This window comes from Salvelinus namaycush, chromosome 39 (genome assembly GCF_016432855.1).
Source record: "Salvelinus namaycush isolate Seneca chromosome 39, SaNama_1.0, whole genome shotgun sequence".
NCBI lineage: Eukaryota > Metazoa > Chordata > Actinopteri > Salmoniformes > Salmonidae > Salvelinus > Salvelinus namaycush.
Genome location: NC_052345.1, coordinates 21,565,210 through 21,588,077, shown reverse-complemented (window position 1 = coordinate 21,588,077; position 22,868 = coordinate 21,565,210). Strand labels below are relative to the sequence as shown.

Genomic DNA, 22,868 nt, shown 5'->3' with positions numbered 1-22,868 from the left:
ATATAGTTTTTTTTAATGTTAGGCTAAGTTCACTCTTTATCCTAGTATAAAAAGTACATTTGATGAAAGACATTGCAAATGTTCATTTTTCGCTCAGCTTCATTGCTGAGCGAAACACGTTCTATTTAATGATGAGAAGAATATTGGGAACATCAAGTCATGAAATGTACCTAAGGACTTCATAACACATTCATAACTTAGAAACGCATTCATAAGCGGTAAACATAACATGCATATGTAAACAACCACTTTAACTTTCACAGAAAATATAAAATAATGAGTGGTTATAGTTAATAATGATTTGAATGACAAAAACAACAACGAATTCGAAAAAAAACCCTGCACGCTTTGTTTCAACCTTATGAATGGGCCTTGGTCCTTAACGGTTGGCCATGCCCTCGTTATGCTGACGTCGGGGGTTGGGTTACTTTGGGCTACGTGTGGAGTGAAGTTGGGGGTTGGGGGGTGTACAATGCGTCGTCGCCATGCGACTCGACCACAATGACACACTGCAAACAAGAGTCAAACAATTTGTTATGTCGCGTACAAACAGTATTTGATCTACTACGAAACACAAAAGGAGCGCAAGTCACCACGTGATTCAATGATATACCTGGGATGCCCCCGCTCTCCAGTTTCGTTTGTAATGTTTCAGGAGTCTTCTAACTTGCACGGTAGAAGCGCGTGAAAATACCTGGGTTTAAAGTGGCATTCGCTCTTGTATAAGCATGGAGAGAGAGAGCGTAAAGGAAAGGACCGCCGGGACCGATTTGGACAGGGACCAGCAGTTTTGTGAGCTTTGTGGAAAGATGGAAAACCTGCTTAAATGTGGACGGTGTCGGAACTCTTTCTACTGTAGTAAAGAACACCAGAAAGCGGACTGGAAGAAGCACAAGCAGTTTTGTAAAGAGGCCGAGAAACCTCAGTGTCAGCCACAGCCCGAATCAACACAACAGCCCGCACGGACTGCGAAAGGAGGACAAGACTCGCAGCTAAAAAAGAAAAGCACAGAACAACAGAATAAAACAGCTTCTCAGAGCACCACAAACACTGGGCTTTCAAATCCGCCTGCAGGTGGCGAAAGAATTAAAGATTTTATCACTTCAGTAACTCGCCCGGGTAGTGTGTCTGACAGCAAGCAGACTGGGGAAGGAATTAAACTCAGCTCTAAGACCAACGGACAAACGATGTCCCCCCCGCTAAAACTGGCTATAGACTATATTGTTCCATGTATGAATAAGCATGGCATTTGTGTTGTTGACAATTTTCTTGGAGAAGAGACTGGACTGAGTATTTTGGAGGATGTGAGAGCCCTCCACAAGACTGGTAAATTTACTGATGGGCAGTTGGTGAGTCAAAGAAGTGACTCCACTAAAGATATACGAGGAGACAAAATAACCTGGACTGAAGGAAGAGAACCTGGTTGTGAGAAGATAGCCTTTCTCATGAGCCGCATGGATGACATGGTCCGACACTGTAATGGTAAACTGGGAAACTACAGAATAAATGGAAGGACGAAAGTAAGTAAACACTGAAAGTGAGTAGCACCTTGTTATTTATCTTCTCCAGGTAGGTATATTTAAAAGTTACGAAAGTCTTAAACATTTATTTTTGCAGCAACATAATCATAATATTGAAAACAATAATAAAATATTTTTAAATGCGTACTAATTATAATATGAATATGGTATCATATTAATTATACTATAAGAATATATAATACATATAATATTATAATAACAGATAGGCCTATTCTTAAAATAATAATGAATAAGCATTAGCATATACAGTGCATTCGGAAAGTATTCAGACCACTTGACTTTTTCCACATTTTGTTACTTTACAGACATTCTAAAATTGATTAAATTGTTTTTTCCCTCATCTATCTACAATCTGCAAATGTATAAAAAAAAACGGAAGTATCACATTTACATAAGTATTCAGACCATTTACTCAGTACTTTGTTGAAACACCTTTGGCAGCGATTACAGCCTCGAGTCTTCTTGGGTATGATGCTACAAGTTTTTGGCACACCTGTATTTGGGGAGTTTCTCCCATTCTTTTCTGCAGATCCTCTCAGACTCTGTCAGTTTGGATGGAGAGCGTTGCTGCACAGCTACTTTCAGGTCTCTCCAGAGATGTTCGATCGGGTTCAAGTCCGGGCTCTGGCTGGGTCACTCAAGGACATTCAGAGACTTGGCTGTGTACTTAGGGTTGTTGTCCTGTTGGAAGGTGAACCTTCACCCCAGCCTGATGTCCTGAGCGCTCTGGAACAGGTTTTCATCAAGGACCTCTCTGTACTTTGCTCTGTTCATCATTCCCTCGATCCTGCATTTTGGCAAACTCCAACAAGGCCTGATTGGTGGAGTGCTGCAGAGATGGTTGTCCTTCCGGAAGATTCTCCCATCTCCACAGAGAAATTCTTGAGTTCTGTCAGAGTGACCATCAGGTTCTTGGTCACCTCCCTGATCAAGGCCCTTCTCCCCCGATTGCTCAGTTTGGCTGGGCGGCCAGCTCTAGGAAGATTGTTGGTGGTTCCAAACTTCCATTTAAAAATTATGTTCTTGGGGACCTTCAATGCTGCAGACATTTTTGCTCTGACATGAACTGGTTAACTGTGGGACCTTATATAGACAGGTGTGTGCCTTTCCAAATCATGTCCAATCAATTGAATTTACCACAGGTGGACTCCAATCAAGTTGTTGAAACATCTCAAGGATGATCAATGTTAACAGGATGAGTTCAATTTCAAGTCTCATAGCAAAGGGTCTGAATACGTATGTAATTAAAGTATTTCTGTTTTTTATTTTTAATACATTTGCATAAATTTCTAAAAACCTGTTTTCACTTTGTCAGTATGGGGTATTGTGGTGTAGATTGATGAAGAAAAACATTAATTTAATACATTTTAGAATAAGGCTGTAACGTAATAAAATGTGGAAAAAGGCAAGGGGTCTGAATACTTTCCGAATGCAATGTATGAACGAAAATTCGGAAAGTAGCCCTGATATGGACAGGAACCCGGGTCCCTGCGTCTGTCAGTCCAACACCTCACACCTTACACCGAGAGTTCTGAACGTACTAAGGAGCCTACACACACCACCCCCATCCTGCAGAGAGCTCACAAGCCCCCCCCCTTCTCCAGCTGGTACCCAGTCAGGTCTCTGCGACTGTCAGTCAAGTAACAGTAATTTAATGGGGGGAAATAATAATTGAATAGTGCACATTGCATTCCAGTGGTGGAAAAAGTACTCAATTGTCATACTTGACAAAAAGTAAAGATACCTTAATAGAAAATGACACAAGTAAAAGTGAAAGTCACCCAGTAAATTACAAAGTTTTGAATATACTTAAGTATCAAAAGTAAATGTAATTGCTAAAATATACTTAATTATCAAAAGTAAAAGTGTAAATCATTTCAAATTCCTTATATTGAGCAATCCAGACAGCACAATTGTCCATGTTTTATTTATTTTATTGACGGATAGCCAGGGGCACACTCCAACACTCAGACATTCTTTCCAAACAAAGCATCTGTGTTTAGTGAGTCCGCCAGATCAGAGGCAGTAGTGATGACCAGGGATGTTCTCTTGATAAGTGCGTACATTGGACCATTTTCCTGTCAACATGTAACGAGTACTATTGGGTGTCAGGGAAAATGTACTGAAGTAAAAGTTGTCAAAAATATATACTGACCAAAAAATATAAAAGCAACATGCAACAATTTCAAAGATTTTACTGAGTTACAGTTCATATAAGGAAATCAGTCAATTTAAATAAATTCATTAGGCCCTAATCTATGGATTTCACATGACTGGGCAGGGGTACAGCCATAGGTGGGCCTGGGAGGGCATAGGATTATCTTGGCAAAGGAGAAATGCTCGCTAACAGGGATGTGAACAAATTTGTGCACAACATTTGAGAGAAATACGCTTTTTGCGCGTATGGAACATCTCTGGAATGTTTTATTTCAGCTCATGAAACATGGGATCAACACTTGACTATTTACACTAGAAAAAATATATGAAGTACTTTAAAGTATTTTTACTTAAGTACTTTACACTACTGCTTGAAACAAAACAAAATCAGTGTTACTCACAATAAAATAACTTGGTGATTATTAAATTGTTTAATTCATTTAATATTACATTCATTTATTAAGACTTAAACTATTACTAAGATATGCTACTTTCCATATGCTAGGATATTTGAGTCATATGACAAAAAACAGAGAGAATGGGGTATTCCCTATTACTAAAGAGTCCAGATTCTCTTTCCCTCCATCACCACCTCCTTTTTCTTTGTAAGGACACAATGGAGCTCTGTCGTCCTAACATATGTTATTCAGTTTATTCATGAGGAAAGTGGTGGCGGGATTTGATCTCATGCAGTTATTGGCCATATGTGCTTGGGGGACTACAGCACTACCAAATAATTATTTGGTTGTGTTTATGAAGGCCTTGGGCAACATTAGAATCCGATTGTTATTTTATTTCAAATAACACTACAGCATTTTCATTAGTTTATGTTACTGCATGCTATACAGTGGGGCAAAAAACAATTTAGTCAGCCACCAATTGTGCAAGTTCTCCCACTTAAAAAGATGAGAGAGGCCTGTAATTTTCATCATATGTACACTTCAACTATGACAGACAAAATGAGGAAAATAAATCCAGAAAATCATATTGTAGGATTTTTAATTAATTTATTAGCAAATTATGGTGGAAAATAAGTATTTGGTCACCTACAAACAAGCAAGATTTCTGGCTCTCACAGACCTGTAACTTTTCTTTAAGAGGCTTCTCTGTCCTCCACTCGTTACCTGTATTAATGGCACCTGTTTGAACTTGTTATCAGTATAAAAGACACCTGTCCACAACCTCAAACAGTCACACTCCAAACTCCACTATGGCCAAGACCAAAGAGCTGTCAAAGGACACCAGAAACAAAATTGTAGACCTGCACCAGGCTGGGAAGACTGAATCTGCAATAGGTAAGCAGCTTGGTTTGAAGAAATCAACTGTGGCAGCAATTATTAGGAAATGGAAGACATACAAGAACACTGATAATCTCCCTCGATCTGGGGCTCCACGCAAGATCTCACCTCAAAAATCCCAGTACCACACGGGGGGACCTAGTGAATGACCTGCAGAGAGCTGGGACCAAAGTAACAAAGCCTACCATCAGTAACACACTACGCCGCCAGGGACTCAAATCCTGCAGTGCCAGACGTGTCCCCCTGCTTAAGCCAGTACATGTCCAGGCCCGTCTGAAGTTTGCTAGAGAGCATTTGGATGATCCAGAAGAAGATTGGGAGAATGTCATATGGTCAGATGAAACCAAAATATAACTTTTTGGTAAAAACTCAACTGGTCGTGTTTGGAGGACAAAGATTGCTGAGTTGCATCCAAAGAACACCATACCTACTGTGAAGCATGGGGGTGGAAACATCATGCTTTGGGGCTGTTTTTCTGCAAAGGGACCAGGACGACTGATCCGTGTAAAGGAAAGAATGAAGGGGGCCATGTATCGTGAGATTTTGAGTGAAAACCTCCTTCCATCAGCAAGGGCATTGAAGATGAAACGTGGCTGGGTCTTTCAGCATGACAATGATCCCAAACACACCGCCCGGGCGAAGGAGTGGCTTCGTAAGAAGCATTTCAAGGTCCTGGAGTGGCCTAGCCAGTCTCCAGATCTCAACCCCATAGAAAATCTTTGGAGGGAGTTGAAAGTCCGTGTTGCCCAGCAACAGCCCCAAAACATCACTGCTCTAGGGGAGATCTGCATGGAGGAATGGGCCAAAATACCAGCAACAGTGTGTGAAAACCTTGTGAAGACTTACAGAAAACGTTTGACCTCTGTCATTGCCAACAAAGGGTATATAACAAAGTATTGAGATAAACTTTTGTTATTGACCAAATACTTATTTTCCACCATAATTTGCAAATAAATTCATAAAAAATACTACAATGTGATTTTCTGGATTTTTTTTTCTCATTTTGTCTGTCATAGTTGAAGTGCACATTTGTGGCCTGCTGGAGGTCATTTTGCAGGGCTCTGGCAGTGCTCCTCCTGCTCAAAGGCGGAGGTAGCGGTCCTGCTGCTGGGTTGTTGCCCTCCTACGGCCTCCTCCACGTCTCCTGATGTACTGGCCTGTCTCCTGGTAGCGCCTCCATGCTCTGGACACTACGCTGACAGACACAGCAAACCTTCTTGCCACAGCTCGCATTGATGTGCCATCCTGGATGAGCTGCACTACCTGAGCCACTTGTGTGGGTTGTAGACTCCGTCTCATGCTACCACTAGAGTGAAAGCACCGCCAGCATTCAAAAGTGACCAAAACATCAGCCAGGAAGCATAGGAACTGAGAAGTGGTCTGTGGTCATCACCTGCAGAACCACTCCTTTATTGGGGGTGTCTTGCTAATTGCCTATAATTTCCACCTTTTGTCTATTCCATTTGCACAACAGCATGTGAAATTTATTGTCAATCAGTGTTGCTTCCTAAGTGGACAGTTTGATTTCACAGAAGTGTGATTGACTTGGAGTTACATTGTGTTGTTTAAGTGTTCCCTTTATTTTTTTGAGCAGTGTATATTCTTTACCAATCTACACAATACCCCATAATGAAAAGCAAAAACATGTTTTTAGAAATGTTTTCAAATGTATTAAAAATAAAAAACAGATACCTTATTTACGTAAGTATTCAGACCCTTTGCTATGAGACTCGAAATTGAACTCAGGTGCATCCTGTTTCCATTGATCATCCTTGAGATGTTTCTACAACTTGATTGCAGTCCACCTGTGGTAAATTCAATTGATTGGACATGATTTGGAAAGGCACACACCTGTCTATATAAGGTGCCACAGTTGACATGTCAGAACAAAAACCCTAAAATGAGGTCGAAGGAATCGTCTGTAGAGCTCCGAGACAGCATTGTGTCGAGGTGCAGATCTGGGGATGGGTACCAAAAAATGTCTGCATCATTAAAGGTCCCCAAGAACAGTGCCCTCCATCATTTTTAAATGGAAGAAGTTTTGGAACCACCAAGATTCTTCCTAGAGCTGGCCGCCCAACCAAACTGAGAAATCGGAGGAGAACGTCCTTGGTTAGGGAGGTGGCCAAGAACCCGATGTTCACTCTGACAGAGCTCCAGAGTTCCTCTGTGGAGATGAGAGAACCTTCCAGGAAGACAACCATCTCTGCAGCACTCCACCAATCAGGCCTTTATGGCAGAGTGGCTAGACGGAAGCCACTTCTCAGTACATTTTCTGGTCAGATGAAACCAAGATTGAACTCTTTGGCCTGAATGCCAAGCGTCAACATCTGGAGGAAAACTGGCACCATTCCTACAGTGAAGCATGGTGGTGACAACATCATGCTGTGGGGATGTTTTTCAGCGGACTGGGAGACTAGTCAGGATCGAGGTAAAGATGAACGGAGCAAAGTACAGAGAGATCCTTGATGAAAACCTGCTCCAGAGCGCTCAGAACCTCACACTGGGGCGAAGGTTTACCTTCCAACAGGACAATGACCCTAGGCACACAGCCAAGACAATGCACGAGTGGCTTCAGGACAAGCCTCTGAATGTCCTTGAGTGCCCCAGCCAAAACCTAAAAATAGCTGTGCAGCGACGCTCCCCATCCAACCTGACAGAGCTGCAGAGAAGAATGTGAGAAACTCCCCAAATACAGGTGTGCCAAGCTTGTAGCGTCATACCCAAGAAGACTTGAGGCTGTAATCGCTGCCAAAGGTTCTTCAACTAAGTACTGAGTAAAGGGTCTGAATACTTATGTAAATGTGTTATTTCAGTTTTTTTATTTTTTACATTTGCAAAAGTTTATAAAAACATGTTTTTGCTTTGTCATTATGGTGTATTGTGTGTAATCCGTTTAATCTATTTTAGAATGTCTGTAACGTAACAAAATGTGGGAAAAGGAGTCAGAATACTTTCCGAATGCACTGTACCTTTGTTTAGTAATGCGTAATAGTCTCCAGCTCTCTCTTTATTGTGTCCCCGTAGCCTTGTCATTCTTCAGCACCATTGTGGAGTACAACGGCTGTACAGGTGCCTTATTTTGCGCAGAGGGAGGGAGCGAGCTCCCACCTCAATTTGTTCACGGTGTCTGCCATTGACAGTGGAGTGAAGAAATTGTCCACGGTGACATTTCTCCCCTTGCCAACCCTGATATAGGGTACATACCATTTTGTAGATTATAATTAGAACAGATCAATACGATAGAATGGCCCGTCCTGTTCTATATTCACAGTTGGTGATTGCATAATTATGCATTGTTCGCTTTCCCTCGCTCATCAACCCATTTACCCCCTTTTTCCCCATTATACTTTACTTCATTTATTTAATCTGTTATTTGTGTGAAATCAGTTTCGGTATAGTTCAGGTTTAGTTTCGAGTCAATTATTGGGGTGATTAGATGATGGGCATGGCATGTAGCCTAGTGGTTAGAGCGTTGTGCCAGTAACTGAAAGGTGTGACGAGGTAAAAATCTGTCGTTCTGCCCTTGAGCAAGGCTGTTCCCCGGGCGCCGAAGATGTAGATGTTTATTAAGGTAATCCCCCGCACCACTCTGATTCAGAGGATTTGGGTTAAATGCGGAAGACACATTTCAGTTGAAGGCATTCAGTTGTACAACTGACTAGGTATCTCCCCCCCTTTCAACTGTCAGGAGAAGGAGGGGCAACGGGGATAACCATTCTAACACTTATTTAGGAAAAGTCAAGAACGGAGGGGGCAGTCAAAAGTGTTAATCCTAAAACAGAAAAGATTCAGCGATGGCTGGCCACTGACTATTCTTTACCCTTTGTCCGCCCGGAACAAGATTATACATGAATCTGGGAATGACGGCCAATCGCTCACGTCCAACTAACGGCGAGGGTGCGGCACACACCTGTGAGCAATGGTCGATCACAGACGGTGTTGGACTGATCGTTGGTTCCGATGCGTCCCCTACTTTATGATTGAGTTCCTGCCCGACTTTATTGCTTCATTTCATGCCAGACCTTACTACGCTTGGATATGTATTTAACATATAAGCTAACCACATCATATGCTATAGCCATCTGATGCCCGACTGCACAGTTAATGATGTGGCACGCAACCGTTGGTACACATCTAGTCGGGCAGGAACTCAACCTAAACTTGTGTGTGAGATCAGTCTTCACCCCTCCACCAGACAGAACTGTACTGGGGTTACAATACAGTACTGTGTTATTCATCCAGTCTATCCACACACACACACCAGTTGAACCACGCTGCTAGTATGCACTCATTAAGCCTAATCTCTTGACAAACTTTGAAGTCTTAACCATTCTATGAACAGAGTTGGTGTGTACTGTTAACCGGTTGACAGGTGATGCAATCTTTACAAAACGATGGAAAATAATTCAATGCAAAGCAATTCGAATACCTTCGATTGAGTTGTATTGGGAGCTGCCCCTTGCGCCTCTCTCACCAGCTGTTGATGGTACTCTACTGCCAAACTCTCATGGTTTATCTTTACTTCATTCCACAATCTGTCCCCCTCGAGACGACTAATTCACCAAGGTATGCTGCGTCTGTTGTGGCCCCTATAGGTTCTCGCCAGGGGTTCATTGCAGTCCCCTCCACAGCCAAACTGCTGTGTATCTTCTCTCTCTATTGTCCTGAACTCTCTGATATAAAAACTAGAGTCCATTTCTTTAAACAGGGACTTCCTGGCAGGTTGCACCCAATGCTACTGATAGGCTGTATTTGAGTCATCCATCGCCAGGACGACCTTCACATTTCCTGCATGCGAGGAACGCCCCTTTACCGCCAGCTTTGGGCCCATACTCAAAAAGGTTGTGTTGTGTTTTAGAGGACAATTGCCTTAAAGATACACTATGGAAGTTTAGTTTTGTCATTGTTTTAAGTCAAATTTTGGCTTGGATGTTGTCTGCATGTTTCATATGCATATTATACGTTAATAAATTAATTTCCCTGTTTTATGAAATCACACATCCATTTAATAGTATTAGGGAAACAATGTATGCTTTTTCTCATGGTTGTGAGAAAATGTGCCTCTCTGTCCAATGAGATCATTTCTGGACAATGGGTTATTTCTGTCCATTTAGGGTACCTCCTTTGGCTCAAGAGCACCCCCGGGCAGATGCTACATATAGCCTCTTTAAGTTGTTAGACCAATAGAGAAAAAAATACACTGATGTGTCAGTTACTGACGTAACTGCCATTTTGTTTGGGTGTGTGTCTCTGAACCCTGTTGACTAGCAAGGTGACTGAGTTTGTTTCGTCACAGCTGTGAGGAAGGACGACCCCTGATAGATCAGTGACCGTTTGGACTGTAGATTGGAGGGCTTCCCTTATCAGTCCCTACACACAGACAGACGCACTCGTGAAGCTCAACTTTGTCTGCCAAGGAAAACAGTGCAGCTCTGCTTTCCTAGTCACGCAAGCCCCAGATTCAAGGTCTACGAAGTTTACGTCTTGAGTGTCTAACCAAACCAAAAACGTGTAAACTACTCTGAGAATGTTGCTTTTGGAACCGTTATCATGCTCTGTGTCTTGATGTAATGTATCTTCGATCTACAATGATTGGTTCTGTTGTTGACGTGGTGAATGCAAACACAACATTTCATTACAAGCAAAGCCTGGCTTTTGTGGTTACTAGAATTGATATCTGGTGTCAAGATCTCAAAGTAATATGAAATTACAGCAATACGACACTGGAAATAACACTATGGTATGATCTTAAAGGAAAACAATCCTCTACCTAGAGTACAGATAGGGCTTTCAAGAGAAATTTGATAGGAAGTAATCCGCCCTGCAAGCTTAAATAGTGGCTTGTTTATTTTCTATAATAATTTGACGTTTGCCTCAGTCATTAGTTTATGAGAAGCAGAGTAGTGTCCAGGCCTGAAGGTTTCATTTGAACATTTTTCGGGTGATAGGCCTAAACAGTAGGAAAGTAAACAGACTGATCATAATATTGTGCGGCGGGTATTCAGACTCCCCTGCCGTATCCGCTAACAAATCAAAAAAATAATTATATTATTGTTTCCTAATATATTGTTTTCCAGCGGTCCTGGGACCTGCCGTATCCGCTAACAAATCAAAAAAGATTTATATTATTGTTTCCTAATTGATTGTTTTCCAGCGGTCCTGGGACCTGCCGTATCCGCTAACAAATCAAAAAAGATTTATATTATTGTTTCCTAATTGATTGTTTTCCAGCGGTCCTGGGACCTGCCGTATCCGCTAACAAATCAAAAAATATATATATAATTTTTTCCTAATTGATTGTTTTCCAGCAGTCCTGGGACTTTGCACAAATGCACTCTGTCAAGGTCTTAAAGGATAAGAAAATGTCCCCTTTCTGGGATTGCAAGGCTTTGACTCATTTGCCCCCAAATATTGCACATCTATGTGTTGTCTCTTGTCACTATTTTTAAATATACATGATCACCCAAAGTGTCTGGAGCCTAACACGCTAAAGTTCTTGATTGATGGACTGTGACTTTTAAAATGTGTTCATTTATCAACACTTTTCAAAGTTTTAATTTAACGATTTTCCGGATAATTATATGTACATGTTGAAGGTGTTTATTTGAACACTGTGGGTGTTAAAATTGCTTAGGAGATTTTCCCGTGTACTTTTCAAAGGACGTGTCAACTGCAATTGATAGACTTATTCCGTTGGCAACAAATGGAAGATACTAGGCGATATTTGGAAAATGCACAACACCAGATACACTTTTGTACACATTCAAGGAAATTGGCAAAAGTTCAATGCAGCTGGTCCCTGTGTCATCTAAGGCCGTGCACTACAACAGGATGTTTCCAGAAGCGCCGAAGCAGTACTTCCTGCAGACACTGATACAGGCAGCAGGGCCATACTGGGTTTCTCTGACCATTAGCACAATAGCATGTTAGCACCTACTAGACAATAAGGAAATGCTCAAGTTACTAGCAAATAATTGTACACTATCCCTTTCCCCTTAACATGGCCCATTGTATAATCCGTGGGGCGACGCACAATCCGTCCGTGGGGCGACGCACAATTGGCATAGCGTCGTCCGGGTTAGGGAGGGTTTGGCCGGTAGGGATATCCTTGTCTCAGTATGTAAAATGTAATAAAATGTATGCACTCTACTGTAAGTTGCTCTGGATAAGAGCGTCTGCTAAATGACTAAAATGTAAAATGTAATGTATAAATTTGGGATCCACCTGTGCTTCCTAAAGAATCTTACTTATGGGGACCTACAAAATGCAGTGGTCCACACATGGTAATGGCAAACTTATGGCATAATTCCTCCTGGTTGTGTATACTGGTTGACTCAGGCCTCATAACAATTCCAAAAGCCTTTGGTGAGTTACAGGCTGCATTAGGGTCGTTTGAACCAGTCCTGGCAGTTTTCTCGCCATTTTTCTCCTGTCTAGGAAGCGCTATTGATTAATTTAGGGGCTTGTTTGGACAGGCAGCGATGCAACGGGTTGACCCTCACAGGCTAAGGAGATAAAGGCTAATGGGCGCTAAAACAGCAATTTAGGGAATGTAAACAGAACAGGGTCAGCGTCCAATAAGAAACACACATTTTCATTTTTCGTGGCAAAAATTGTTTCCCGTTGCGTGCCCTAATGAGTACGACCCTGGTGTCTCTGGGTCTGGCAGCCTATACTTCCTCCCTGGTGGTGGGTCGGTGCTGGAGCTCTATGACCTGCCCAATGCCTCTATTTACATTCTACGGTGGAGATGCACAGGCTAAGGAGAGCCGGTTTTGCCCCGTTGTTTTAATTCAGAAGACCGAGGCTGCTCCAGTCGCCCAGAACTCACAGTGGCTGTAGACTCCCTGAGGAAAGTCCCCCTCAGTACAGTCTGTGAAACTGACAGGAAATAAGAGTTTTATGTTCCTCTGTTTGAGAGGTTATTTAAGAAATGTTCACATCATAGCAACGTCCTTTTTTTGCATCCATGAGTGCTTGAACTCCTTAACTGTGCTGCAGCTCGTATGTGAAAACAAAATTAATCCTGGTCCAAATGGGTTCTCATGTGCTTCTGAAATAACGTTGCTTTACCAATGGTTGGAGCGGGGCTACCGACTTTCGTCTCCAGCTCCACAGAAAGCTTTGATATGATGGCACAACTTGTTGTAACATTCTTACAGTAGTGCAATGCTCTTCGGTCGTGATCTTGGGGACGCACAGCTTTTGCACATTCACGCCCCCGATAAGTTTAATGTGGTGTGTTTTGCTCTGGGATAGAACTTAAATGTCTACACCCTTGGTGGTCCCCAGGACCTACATTGTAGAATACTGCCGTAAAGAAGAGCATATTTATCGACTATGATTGAATTGGATATTGCATGCAATTTCAAACGTGGATGAGTTGCTTCCTGTTATAAGTGAAGTTGCATTGAAAGAGTGAAAACAGTTGCTTTTTAAAACAGCTGCTTTATGTAAATCCAGCTTAAGGCATAAAACAGTGCACAACCGACTTGAAAGTCAATCTCACTTTAAAAGTTCACTTTGAAGGCAGTTCAGGTCCTCCATCTCAAACAACCCCAAGTGTCTGTGTCAGACAGTAACTCATTAAACGTAAACTGCGGGGGTTGTGCATGACCCGTCTCAATCCTAAATTGGCTCGCTAACCTCCCTCCCTTTGACCATAACAAATGTGTTTACTCCAACACCGGTTGAGCCTGGCCTGGATGCTCTTCTCCCCGCTAGAGGAGCAGCAGCCAGCTAGGAGACAGACAGGCAGCCTCACGCACCGCACGTAGCGCGATCATTAAAATAAATCCTGTCTGGATGGGCTCCAGCTGCCGACACAGCCACCGCTGAGTTTAGATCAGTTCAGCCACTCTTCACCCTGGAGTAGGCTTGGGCAGTATTCCGTTTATACCGTATACTGCAGTGGAGGCTGATGAAGGGAGGACGGCTCATAATAATGGCTAGAACGCAACAAATGGAATGGCATCAAGCACATGGAAAGAATGTGTTTGATGTATTTGATACCATTCCTGTCACGTCTGCTCCCGCTCCCTCTCTCCGGTGCTCGAGGTCACCAGTTCACTCATCATTACGTACACCTGCCACCATCGTTACGCGCACCTGTGCTTAATTATGGGACTCACCTGGACTCTTATCACCTCATTTACCAAGTCAGCATTGATGTTGTTATGTTTCTCCTGTCCAAATCCACACCCTGTACTTTATTTTCGCGCCCAGCGTCTGTTGTTACAGAATCCTGACTCCCCAATTGGAAGCAGAGTTTTTTTGTTATTTATTTATTTTTTGTTGGTGACGTTGGGTCCGGGTGCCGCTGCCAACACAATCGGGGATGCCTCAGCTGGCTCGAGAGTTTCCAAGCCTCGGCCGGCTCGTCGGGCTCCCACGCCTGGCCCGCCAGGCTCGCCCAGGTAGGACGCCAGGTGGCACCCCTAGAGGACGGGGTACTGCTACGTCTGCACCCGCTCCCCCTCTCCAGTGCTCGAGGTCACCAGTTCACTCATTACGCACACCTGCCACCATCGTTACGCTCACCTGCGCTTAATGATGGGACTCATCTGGGCTCCATCACGTCATTTACCTCCCCTATATTTGTCACTTCCTCAGTTTCATTCCCGAGTCAGCATTGATGTTAATGTTTCTCCTGTCCAGATGCTGTTCTTGTTTTGTTTCATGCCAATTTATTATTAAATCCACACCCTGTACTTGCGTCTCGTCACCCAGCGTCTGGTCGTTACAGAACCGTTACAATTCCACTAATTCCGCTCCAGCCATTACCACAAGCCAGTCCTCCCCAATTAATGTGCCACCAACCTCCTGTGGTATACCGGGGTATTGGAAAAAGCCACAGGATGGTTTTTCAATACCGTCAACCATTTCTATTAAGTTTTTCCAATACATGTGAATATTTGTACCTACCTTAAGTTAATACCTGCAGTCAACTCGTGTTATACGTTAGGAGATAAAGCAGATTTGAGTTCTTCATTTCACCTGTCACATTATGAAGCTTACCGTATTTCCCCAGAACAGATGAGCCGGCCGTGTGTTTATTTTTAAATAGCACAGCAGGAGCCGGTGAGTCCGTAGCGTTCTATGTATATCGGCGAGTCTCAGTTGTGCGGCGCACATGAGGCGATGAAGTTACGCTTGTATGTAATGCACTACTAAATGTTTGCCATCAGATATCTTATAATGCCTTTCTGCCAGAAGTCAAACTCTGGATGAGTTATCCGCACAGCTACATTTTCCCCCCTGCGCTTCCTATTAGCATTTTTTCCCCTCCGTTTTTCTCCCATCTGCTCAGTGTTCACATCTGCTCTTCCTCCAGAAAAGCATGCATCACAACTTTGTTCATTTGCACAATTTCTCAGTTTCCCTTGACTTCCGGTAACTTTATGAGCTCGATTTCCCTTTGCAATTAGTTTGTTCGTTTTTCACTCATTAGCAGTGTCTATGATTTTTTTTTTAGTTTGTGCTAATTTTGTTAGCATTCCGGTAATAGAAGGCCAATTAGCTTTTCTTGCGTTTTTAGCTATGCCGGTAATATCCCGGAATGAGAGGAGGATGGTATCACGATATGAAAATCTGGATACTACCCAAACCTACTCTGGAGGTGGCGTGTGTGGGAGATCGAGCAGGATGGGAGCGCAGCCGACCATTCTCACACACACTGACACACTCTCACTGAGGTGCATTCACACAGACTCATTTTCAAACGTTGAACCATGCAATTACACAGAAAGACTGAAATATGCACAGGCACCCTCAACTTACGACACACAAACACAGGAATACTCAGACATTTACACTCGGATACAGACACACTCACTCCAAGTGTGCAAGACTGGAGTGTTGAAGTGTATTGGACGCAATGCCTACAAGTGCAATATAGCCTATTCCATTTGTGTGGCCTCATACAGTTTAAAGCTGTGACCCATTTATGCATTGTGCCTACAGTAAGCGAGTACCTCGCTCCAATACATTTCTATTCCATAACGCATACATTGGCTTTCTCACGTCTGCTTGCAGGAGTGCGGAAGAAAATGTAGCTGATCACCAACTTTATTAACATGAAGCGTTCATTAAACATCTGGAAAATAAAGTAACGAGCAGAAATTTCAGGTCACAGTTACCAAATTACCCTCAACTCCCATAACAGTCTTGTTATGCATATTAAGTGCTTATAGTATAAGATGTTTCCTGTGTTTTGTAGACTGCTGTTGTATCATAATAAGGTATGTGTAGGGTTGCAACGTTCTTGGAACTTTTAATCAATTCTCTGGTTTTCCAGATTCAGGAGCGAATAAGCAGAAAATCCGTAATCCTCCAACCAGGATTTCTAGAAAACCAGGGAATTTATTGAAAGTTTCCGGAATTTTGCAACCCTAGGTTTAGTATGGGCACTGTCTGTATGAAGGCGGTATGGCTGCCAACCCCCTCACCCCCCCTTCTCTCCATTCACCTGTCCTCTCTCAATGGGGGCTCTTGCACAGCACTAATGGTTGGAATTATGGAATACGCATCTGTCATGCGTAGCCTGTCACTGACTGCCGGCTGCAGCGTGGAGATCACTCTACGGAATCCGAGGGCGAACGCAGCGAGATCGAAGCATTTATCCCCCAAAAATGTAACGTCATTTAGCCGAAGCTCTTATCCAGAGTGACTTACAGGAGCATTTAGGGTTAAGTGCCTTGCTCAAGGGCACATCAACAGATTTTTCACCTAATGGTTTCCACACAGACAACCACACACACACAAACTCACAATTATGATCACCACTGCCTATCCCAGTTAGACTCAAGGTCTGACCCAGAGCGCCGGTGACCTATTTCGTGACCTCCGACCCCCTTTCCTCCCTTTGATTTCCTTTCTTTTGCGTGCAGGCCTCTCTTAAATAAAAAGGCGAGGGGGTTTCCACCATCTGGAAATGACCCTGGCGGAGCGGCGTGAACGGGAGACGTGCAGAACATCCTGGTGGTTAACAGCCTCCCGTCCCCCTCATCTCACCCCTCCGTCCTCCTCCCTCCTTCACAGATGGAAAAGAGATCAGAAGGCCTTCCAGGTCACAAATAAACACATACAGAGAGAGCCCAGCGATCTGGGGGGAAACGGCAGTGTAAGCAGTCTCATGTCATAGTATCATACAGTCCTGTGGGGTGGTGGGGGGTGGATTACACTCTGGCCCTTGTTGACAGTCTAAGGACCTATCGGAATTCTGTTATTAGTTTAGCATAGTTATGATTATTGTAGAACATAATTGAAGAGGACTTGCTATAGGAACTTGACAGGGATATTGTTTGGAAAGCAGGTCGAATTCAGAGTGTTGTCAGTTTGCCTACTTTGGAATTGAATGGTAACAGATTTGTAGCATCAATGTCTTCTGTTTCTGTGATTAGATATGAAATATACGGTAACACTTTATTTGGATAGTCCAAAATAAATGGTTTGTGTATGATTTGTAGATGTTCAGTAGTTGTTCAGTAGTTGACAGTTCAATAACTGTCAACAACATTTCCACTAACCCTAGCCCTAATCTTAACCTTAGCAAGCAATTGCTTATCAACAGATAGTTGTCCCCCATGACTAAATGAGTCCCCTTCCGTCAGTACGTTTGTTCGTCACACACGATTTCTCAGGCACCACTGGACTGATTTTGATGAAAACTTGCGTGAATGATGTGTCTTGCCATAGAGATCCGGCATTTACAAAATTACACTGATTGGCCAGATGGTGGCGCTTTAACAAGCTAGTTAAAATTTGCCTCAGGGACCCAGGGATTTTCCACCCTTTAGAATTTTGTGAAAAACACTTCAAATGCAACTCACACAAAAAAATGTGGCATCTATAGACAAAAGTCTCTCAACACAATATTTTCCAGACTAGTACCTAAAACAACATGAAATTTGGCACACACGCTCAGGGATATGAGTCTAGCTAACCCATGCGATATCTCAGACACCACTGGCGCGATTTTGATTAAACTTGGGTGAATGATGCATCTTGCCACAGAGATCTGTCATTTATAAAATTACAGTAATTGAACCAATCGGGCCAGTGGTGTCTGAGATATCGCATGGGTGAGCGAGACTCATATCCCTGAGCGTGCGGCATCATTCATGTTTACTGTTGCCTTGTTTGACCATCTGTACTTTCAAGTTAAGTTGTATTGTCACATGCACAAGTACAGTGAAATGCCTTTTTTGCAAGCTCTTTCCTAACAATGAATGAATCAATATCAGAGCACAGTGCCATCTCTTTTGATATGTAGATCATCTATATGGGACTATCCAAATAAAGTCTGACAAAATATACTACTTTGCAACTACTCAATTGTAGCCTATGTCCTTGGAAGTACTATACATCTCCAATGACTGAGCAAAATACATGTGTGTGTGTTTGTCCCTCCACTTTGGCCCGGTTCCATGGCAATACCCGAGAACCAAAAGGATGTATCTGTGTATAAAAATAATCCAGCTGGCTTTTTTTCCCGCCCACGGTTTGTTACGTAACAACTTGTGCGTGTGACCCAGAGACCGACATAATAAATAATTGTTTTCTAACACTTGAAGTAAAAGGCCAGACCGATGACACAGCAAAAACAACTCGGCTACTCCAATGAGCCTCTTTCCTTTCAAATCAGCCCAGCAAGCGTGTCAGTCTCCTCTCTGCCTCGTCTTTCACATATCAGCAATTATGAATAACAAGCTCCCCTTTTTGTTTGTGATTCTCTTTTTTGTTAGCATGCATTGAACGGGAATAATTTAGTATATACTTTTTTTACACATATGAATTTCAATAGCAGTATTATCAATTATGAATCAACGAGACTTTTTAAATGACATGACAATTTCATAATAGGAAATATTCTGAAGTGACATAGAATAGCGTGTTATAAGGGGTCACTTTAAACAATTGGATATACGTTAATCATTTGTTGTGAAATGCATTGTAATGATTGTCACAAAATGTATTTAAAAATGAATTGCATCTGCAATATCATCCTCAACCGGTGTAATTTATTGCTGACTTGCATGGACATCTCAGAAATTGGTGTTGAAAGTATGTCTACTGTTGGGAAGCATTTTTATCTTGTGACAACTTTTACAACACTGTCAAAATGGCTACCCAAAATATTTCCTCCTAACATGTCCTTCTAATGTTCTTTTTCAGGCCATGGTGGCCTGTTACCCAGGCAACGGGACTGGGTATGTACGTCACGTGGATAACCCGAACGGCGATGGGAGATGTGTAACGTGTATTTACTATCTCAATAAAGACTGGGAGGCTAAGGTATGTCAATACAATGAACTGAAAGCAAAATTTATGTCCAATATTTAGTTTATTTTTTACATGTTTTCTGCTACTAACCCCAAATTTGCCTTTTTCTGGTTGTAAACTGATTCTCAGTTTGTGGAGACTTCACCGGGTAAAGAAGTATTTTTCATTACAAGATGAAGATGGCGTGGGAAAGAGTACATATTTTGGTCAAATTCTAACCAGTAAAAAAAAAAGAGTTCCTTATTTTTCTGGTTCCTTAAAAAAAACAGTAGACCTATACAAGGCCTATTCATCAAAGATGCCATGATGTCATTGTAACCAGTTTTCTCTGCTGGGAACAACACTGTGGCCTTGTATATTGACTCTGTTAATTCCATGCCATCATTGTAAATAAGAATTTGTTCTTAACGGACTTGCCTAGTTAAATAAATTCCATGCCAGTCACCCTTTAGAGTTCAGTTTCTGGGTGTAATTCCAAAGTTCACCAGCCAGCCCACTAAATTAGTTCATGCGGAGGGGAGAAGTGTTGATCGATGGGGAAAGGGGGGTGTCTAAACAGGTACTGACACGCTATGGATTAATCCCTTGCTCCAGAAACCAGTGGGTTGGGCCAGAGCCAGAACACACGTGGGTAAAGCGTCGTTTTGAAAATGTATCATTGGCTTTGATACTCTGATTGGTTAGAGATGATCCAATCACTGATGACTTTGTTTTGTAAAGCACCCCTCATTTTGACGTCACCACAGACGACTTTAACGATGGCAGTCTGACTGAAGTATGTAGGTAAACGATAGAGCAGCGGAAGAATTCCGTTTGAGTCATCAGGTAACTGACTCCACACCATATGTATGGTGTCCATATGAGGACAGCCTCTGATGGACACCAACACTTTGTGAATCTGAAGCTGTTCTAATATGACAACCATACATGCTACGGTGTGACGACAAAAGCACTTTCTGATATGGCTGACTACGGAGTCCTATTGGGACGGAAAACATGTAATGGACACAGTCTGCATAATTTACAGCTAATGTGGGCACTCACTGCTATTACATTTGCATGTAATTGCACAAATAATGCACACAATCCCACACACCATTCATGCACCAAAAGGAGTGGCAGTAACTGCTAGAACAAACCCCAGGGCTACCACTAGAACATTGGGATTGCAGGTGGAAACTATGCTGGAATGGGGATGACAGGCAGGCAGGTCCCCTCACACTCCCACTGATGTTGTGGGCCTTAATTCTAATCCGATAGCGCCCTCCCTTCTCTTTCCCCCTGATCTTTGCTTTTGTTGACCCCTCTCAGATCTGAAAGAATTGACGTGAATAAGGGGATAGGGAGTTATCAGTTTGGAATCCGCTAGTGGGGTCGTATAGTAGGGCTGCAGCCTAGGTCCTAGTAAGTGTCAACAGAAGAGAAGCTGTCAGTCTCACTGCCCTGCAGGCCTGGTGTAAGATTAGCAGCTAATTATGAAATTAGGATCACTTAGAGATTTTACCTGGGTCATGTTCAGTAAGGAGAAAACAGAGTGAAACAAGGAACTACCTTAACTTTTCCAATAAGGACACAGATTTTAATTTGCTGTTGTTTAATTTTCCTATGGTGTGCCCTACTGAGCACGACCGTATACTTGCAAATGCCTCACCATCGGACACCCAGAACATTTTGTTGTAGCCCTAAACCAGCACACCTGATTCATCTAATCAAGGGCTTGATGATTAGTTGACGAGTTAAATCAGGTGTGCTAGCTCTGGAATATCACATACATGGAATGGCTGGAGGTCTCCATGGAATGATTTGAGGAATGCTGGAGAAGTTGATAGCAGCTGAGGTTCTATCAATAGATGCATCATTAGTGTTTCCAACATCCAGTACCCTCGGACAAGCACACCTGATTCAACTTGTCAACTAATCATCAAGCCCTCAATTAGTTGAATCAGGTGAGTTTGTCCAGGGCTACAACAAAAATGTGTGCTGTTGGGGGTACTCGGGGACCAGGGGTTGGGAATTATTTAAAAAATAATATAATAATAATAATACCTGAGAACCCGGGAATTATTGTCAGACAGCTCCCGTCAAGGGCTGTTCTGAGACCCTAGGCGAAGCCAATGGCCGGGATACAGCCCTTGGAGGGAGTTGTCACACGATAATTCCCGGATATGAGGGCATTATTGCTTTTAGAAAATGTTTGCCAACATATTTATAAAAATATTCATTACAAGTAATTTTGGTTTTGCATTCTGAAATTGCTACCCAATTTTCTCATTCATGTTTTTACCCAGTCGTTAATTCAAATAATTATATTCATTCAACATTGGTATGCTAAACAAATCATTGGCATGTAGCTAGTTAGCAGAGATTCAATGATGAGAGACAAGAGACTCAATAAATAATGATTTAATAAATATCCAATAGGCCTACAGAGGCAACAAATATTATGGGTTGTCGAGTCCAAGCTAACCAAGCTAGTTGGTGATGTTAATAGTGACGTTTTCCGTTGATGGCACACGAATTGAAGAACTGGTCGTGAGTTATGTTTTGGCCCAGTCGTTAATTCTATTCATTCGATTTTGCTATGCTACACATATCGTTGACGTGTAGATAGCATTCAATGATGATGAGAGACAAGAACGTCAATAAATAAGGATTTAATAAATATCCCACACTGCGCTGGATCAAAGTTTTTTGAAGGATTGATGGAATCGAATTCTGAGTGTTTACGGTTTTCCATGGTAAATTATTAGGTTCACGTTCGTTCTTGGGCTAGATAGCCTACACAGGAGAGATAGCATTTGTCAAATGATACATTGTTGCACATGACATAGAAGCAGACAACTGTTGCAAACCAAATAGTATCTTTTCCCAAGGGAGATTAAGTTTGTGAATTTCCTGCCTGGGCTGCGGGACAGTGGAATTAACACGTCATGGTATATTGCTAGAGTTGTTGTCCCACATATCAACCAATCAGCATCCAGGATCCAAACAACCTGTTTTATAATGATCTACATTAGGAACTCTACCAAGAGGTAGATACTTCCAGTGGGTCTTAATAGCTGCAAATACACTGAAGAAAAATATAAACGCAGCATGCAACAATTTCAAAGATTTGACTGAGTTACAGTTCATATAAGGAAATCTGTCAATTTAAATAAATTCATTAGGCCCTAATCTATGGATTTCACATGACTGGGCAGGGAGTGGATCAGAATACCAGACAGTATCTGGTTTGACCAACATTTGCCTCATGCAGCATGTCACATCTCCTTCGCATAGAGTTAATCAGGCTGTTGATTGTGGCCTGTGGAATGTTGCCCCACTCCTCTTCAATGGCTGTGCGAAATTGCTGGATATTGGCGGGAACTGGAACACACTGTCGTACACGTCGATCTAGAGCACAGGTGTCAAACTCATTCCACGGGGGGCCGAGTGTCTGCGGGTTTTCGCTCCTCCCTTGTACTTGATTGATGAATTAACATCACTAATTAGTTAGGAACTCCCCACACCTGGTTGTCTAGGGCTTTATTGAAAGGAAAAACCAAAAACCTGCAGACACTAGGCCCTCCGTGGAATGAGTTTGACA

General features: G+C 42.5%; 1 protein-coding gene across 2 annotated transcripts in view; it reads left to right on the top strand.

The window, feature by feature from the left end:
* Positions 1-450: 450 nt before the first annotated feature.
* LOC120032374 (egl nine homolog 1-like) overlaps positions 451-22,868 on the top strand; it is a 39,175-nt gene continuing 16,757 nt past the window's right edge. For both annotated transcript variants that reach the window (XM_038978425.1, XM_038978424.1), the window contains exons 1-2: positions 451-1,520; positions 19,175-19,294. In XM_038978425.1, coding sequence (XP_038834353.1) covers positions 729-1,520; positions 19,175-19,294 — 912 coding nt within the window. In that variant the 5' untranslated portion in view covers positions 451-728. The remainder of the gene's footprint in view (positions 1,521-19,174; positions 19,295-22,868) is intronic.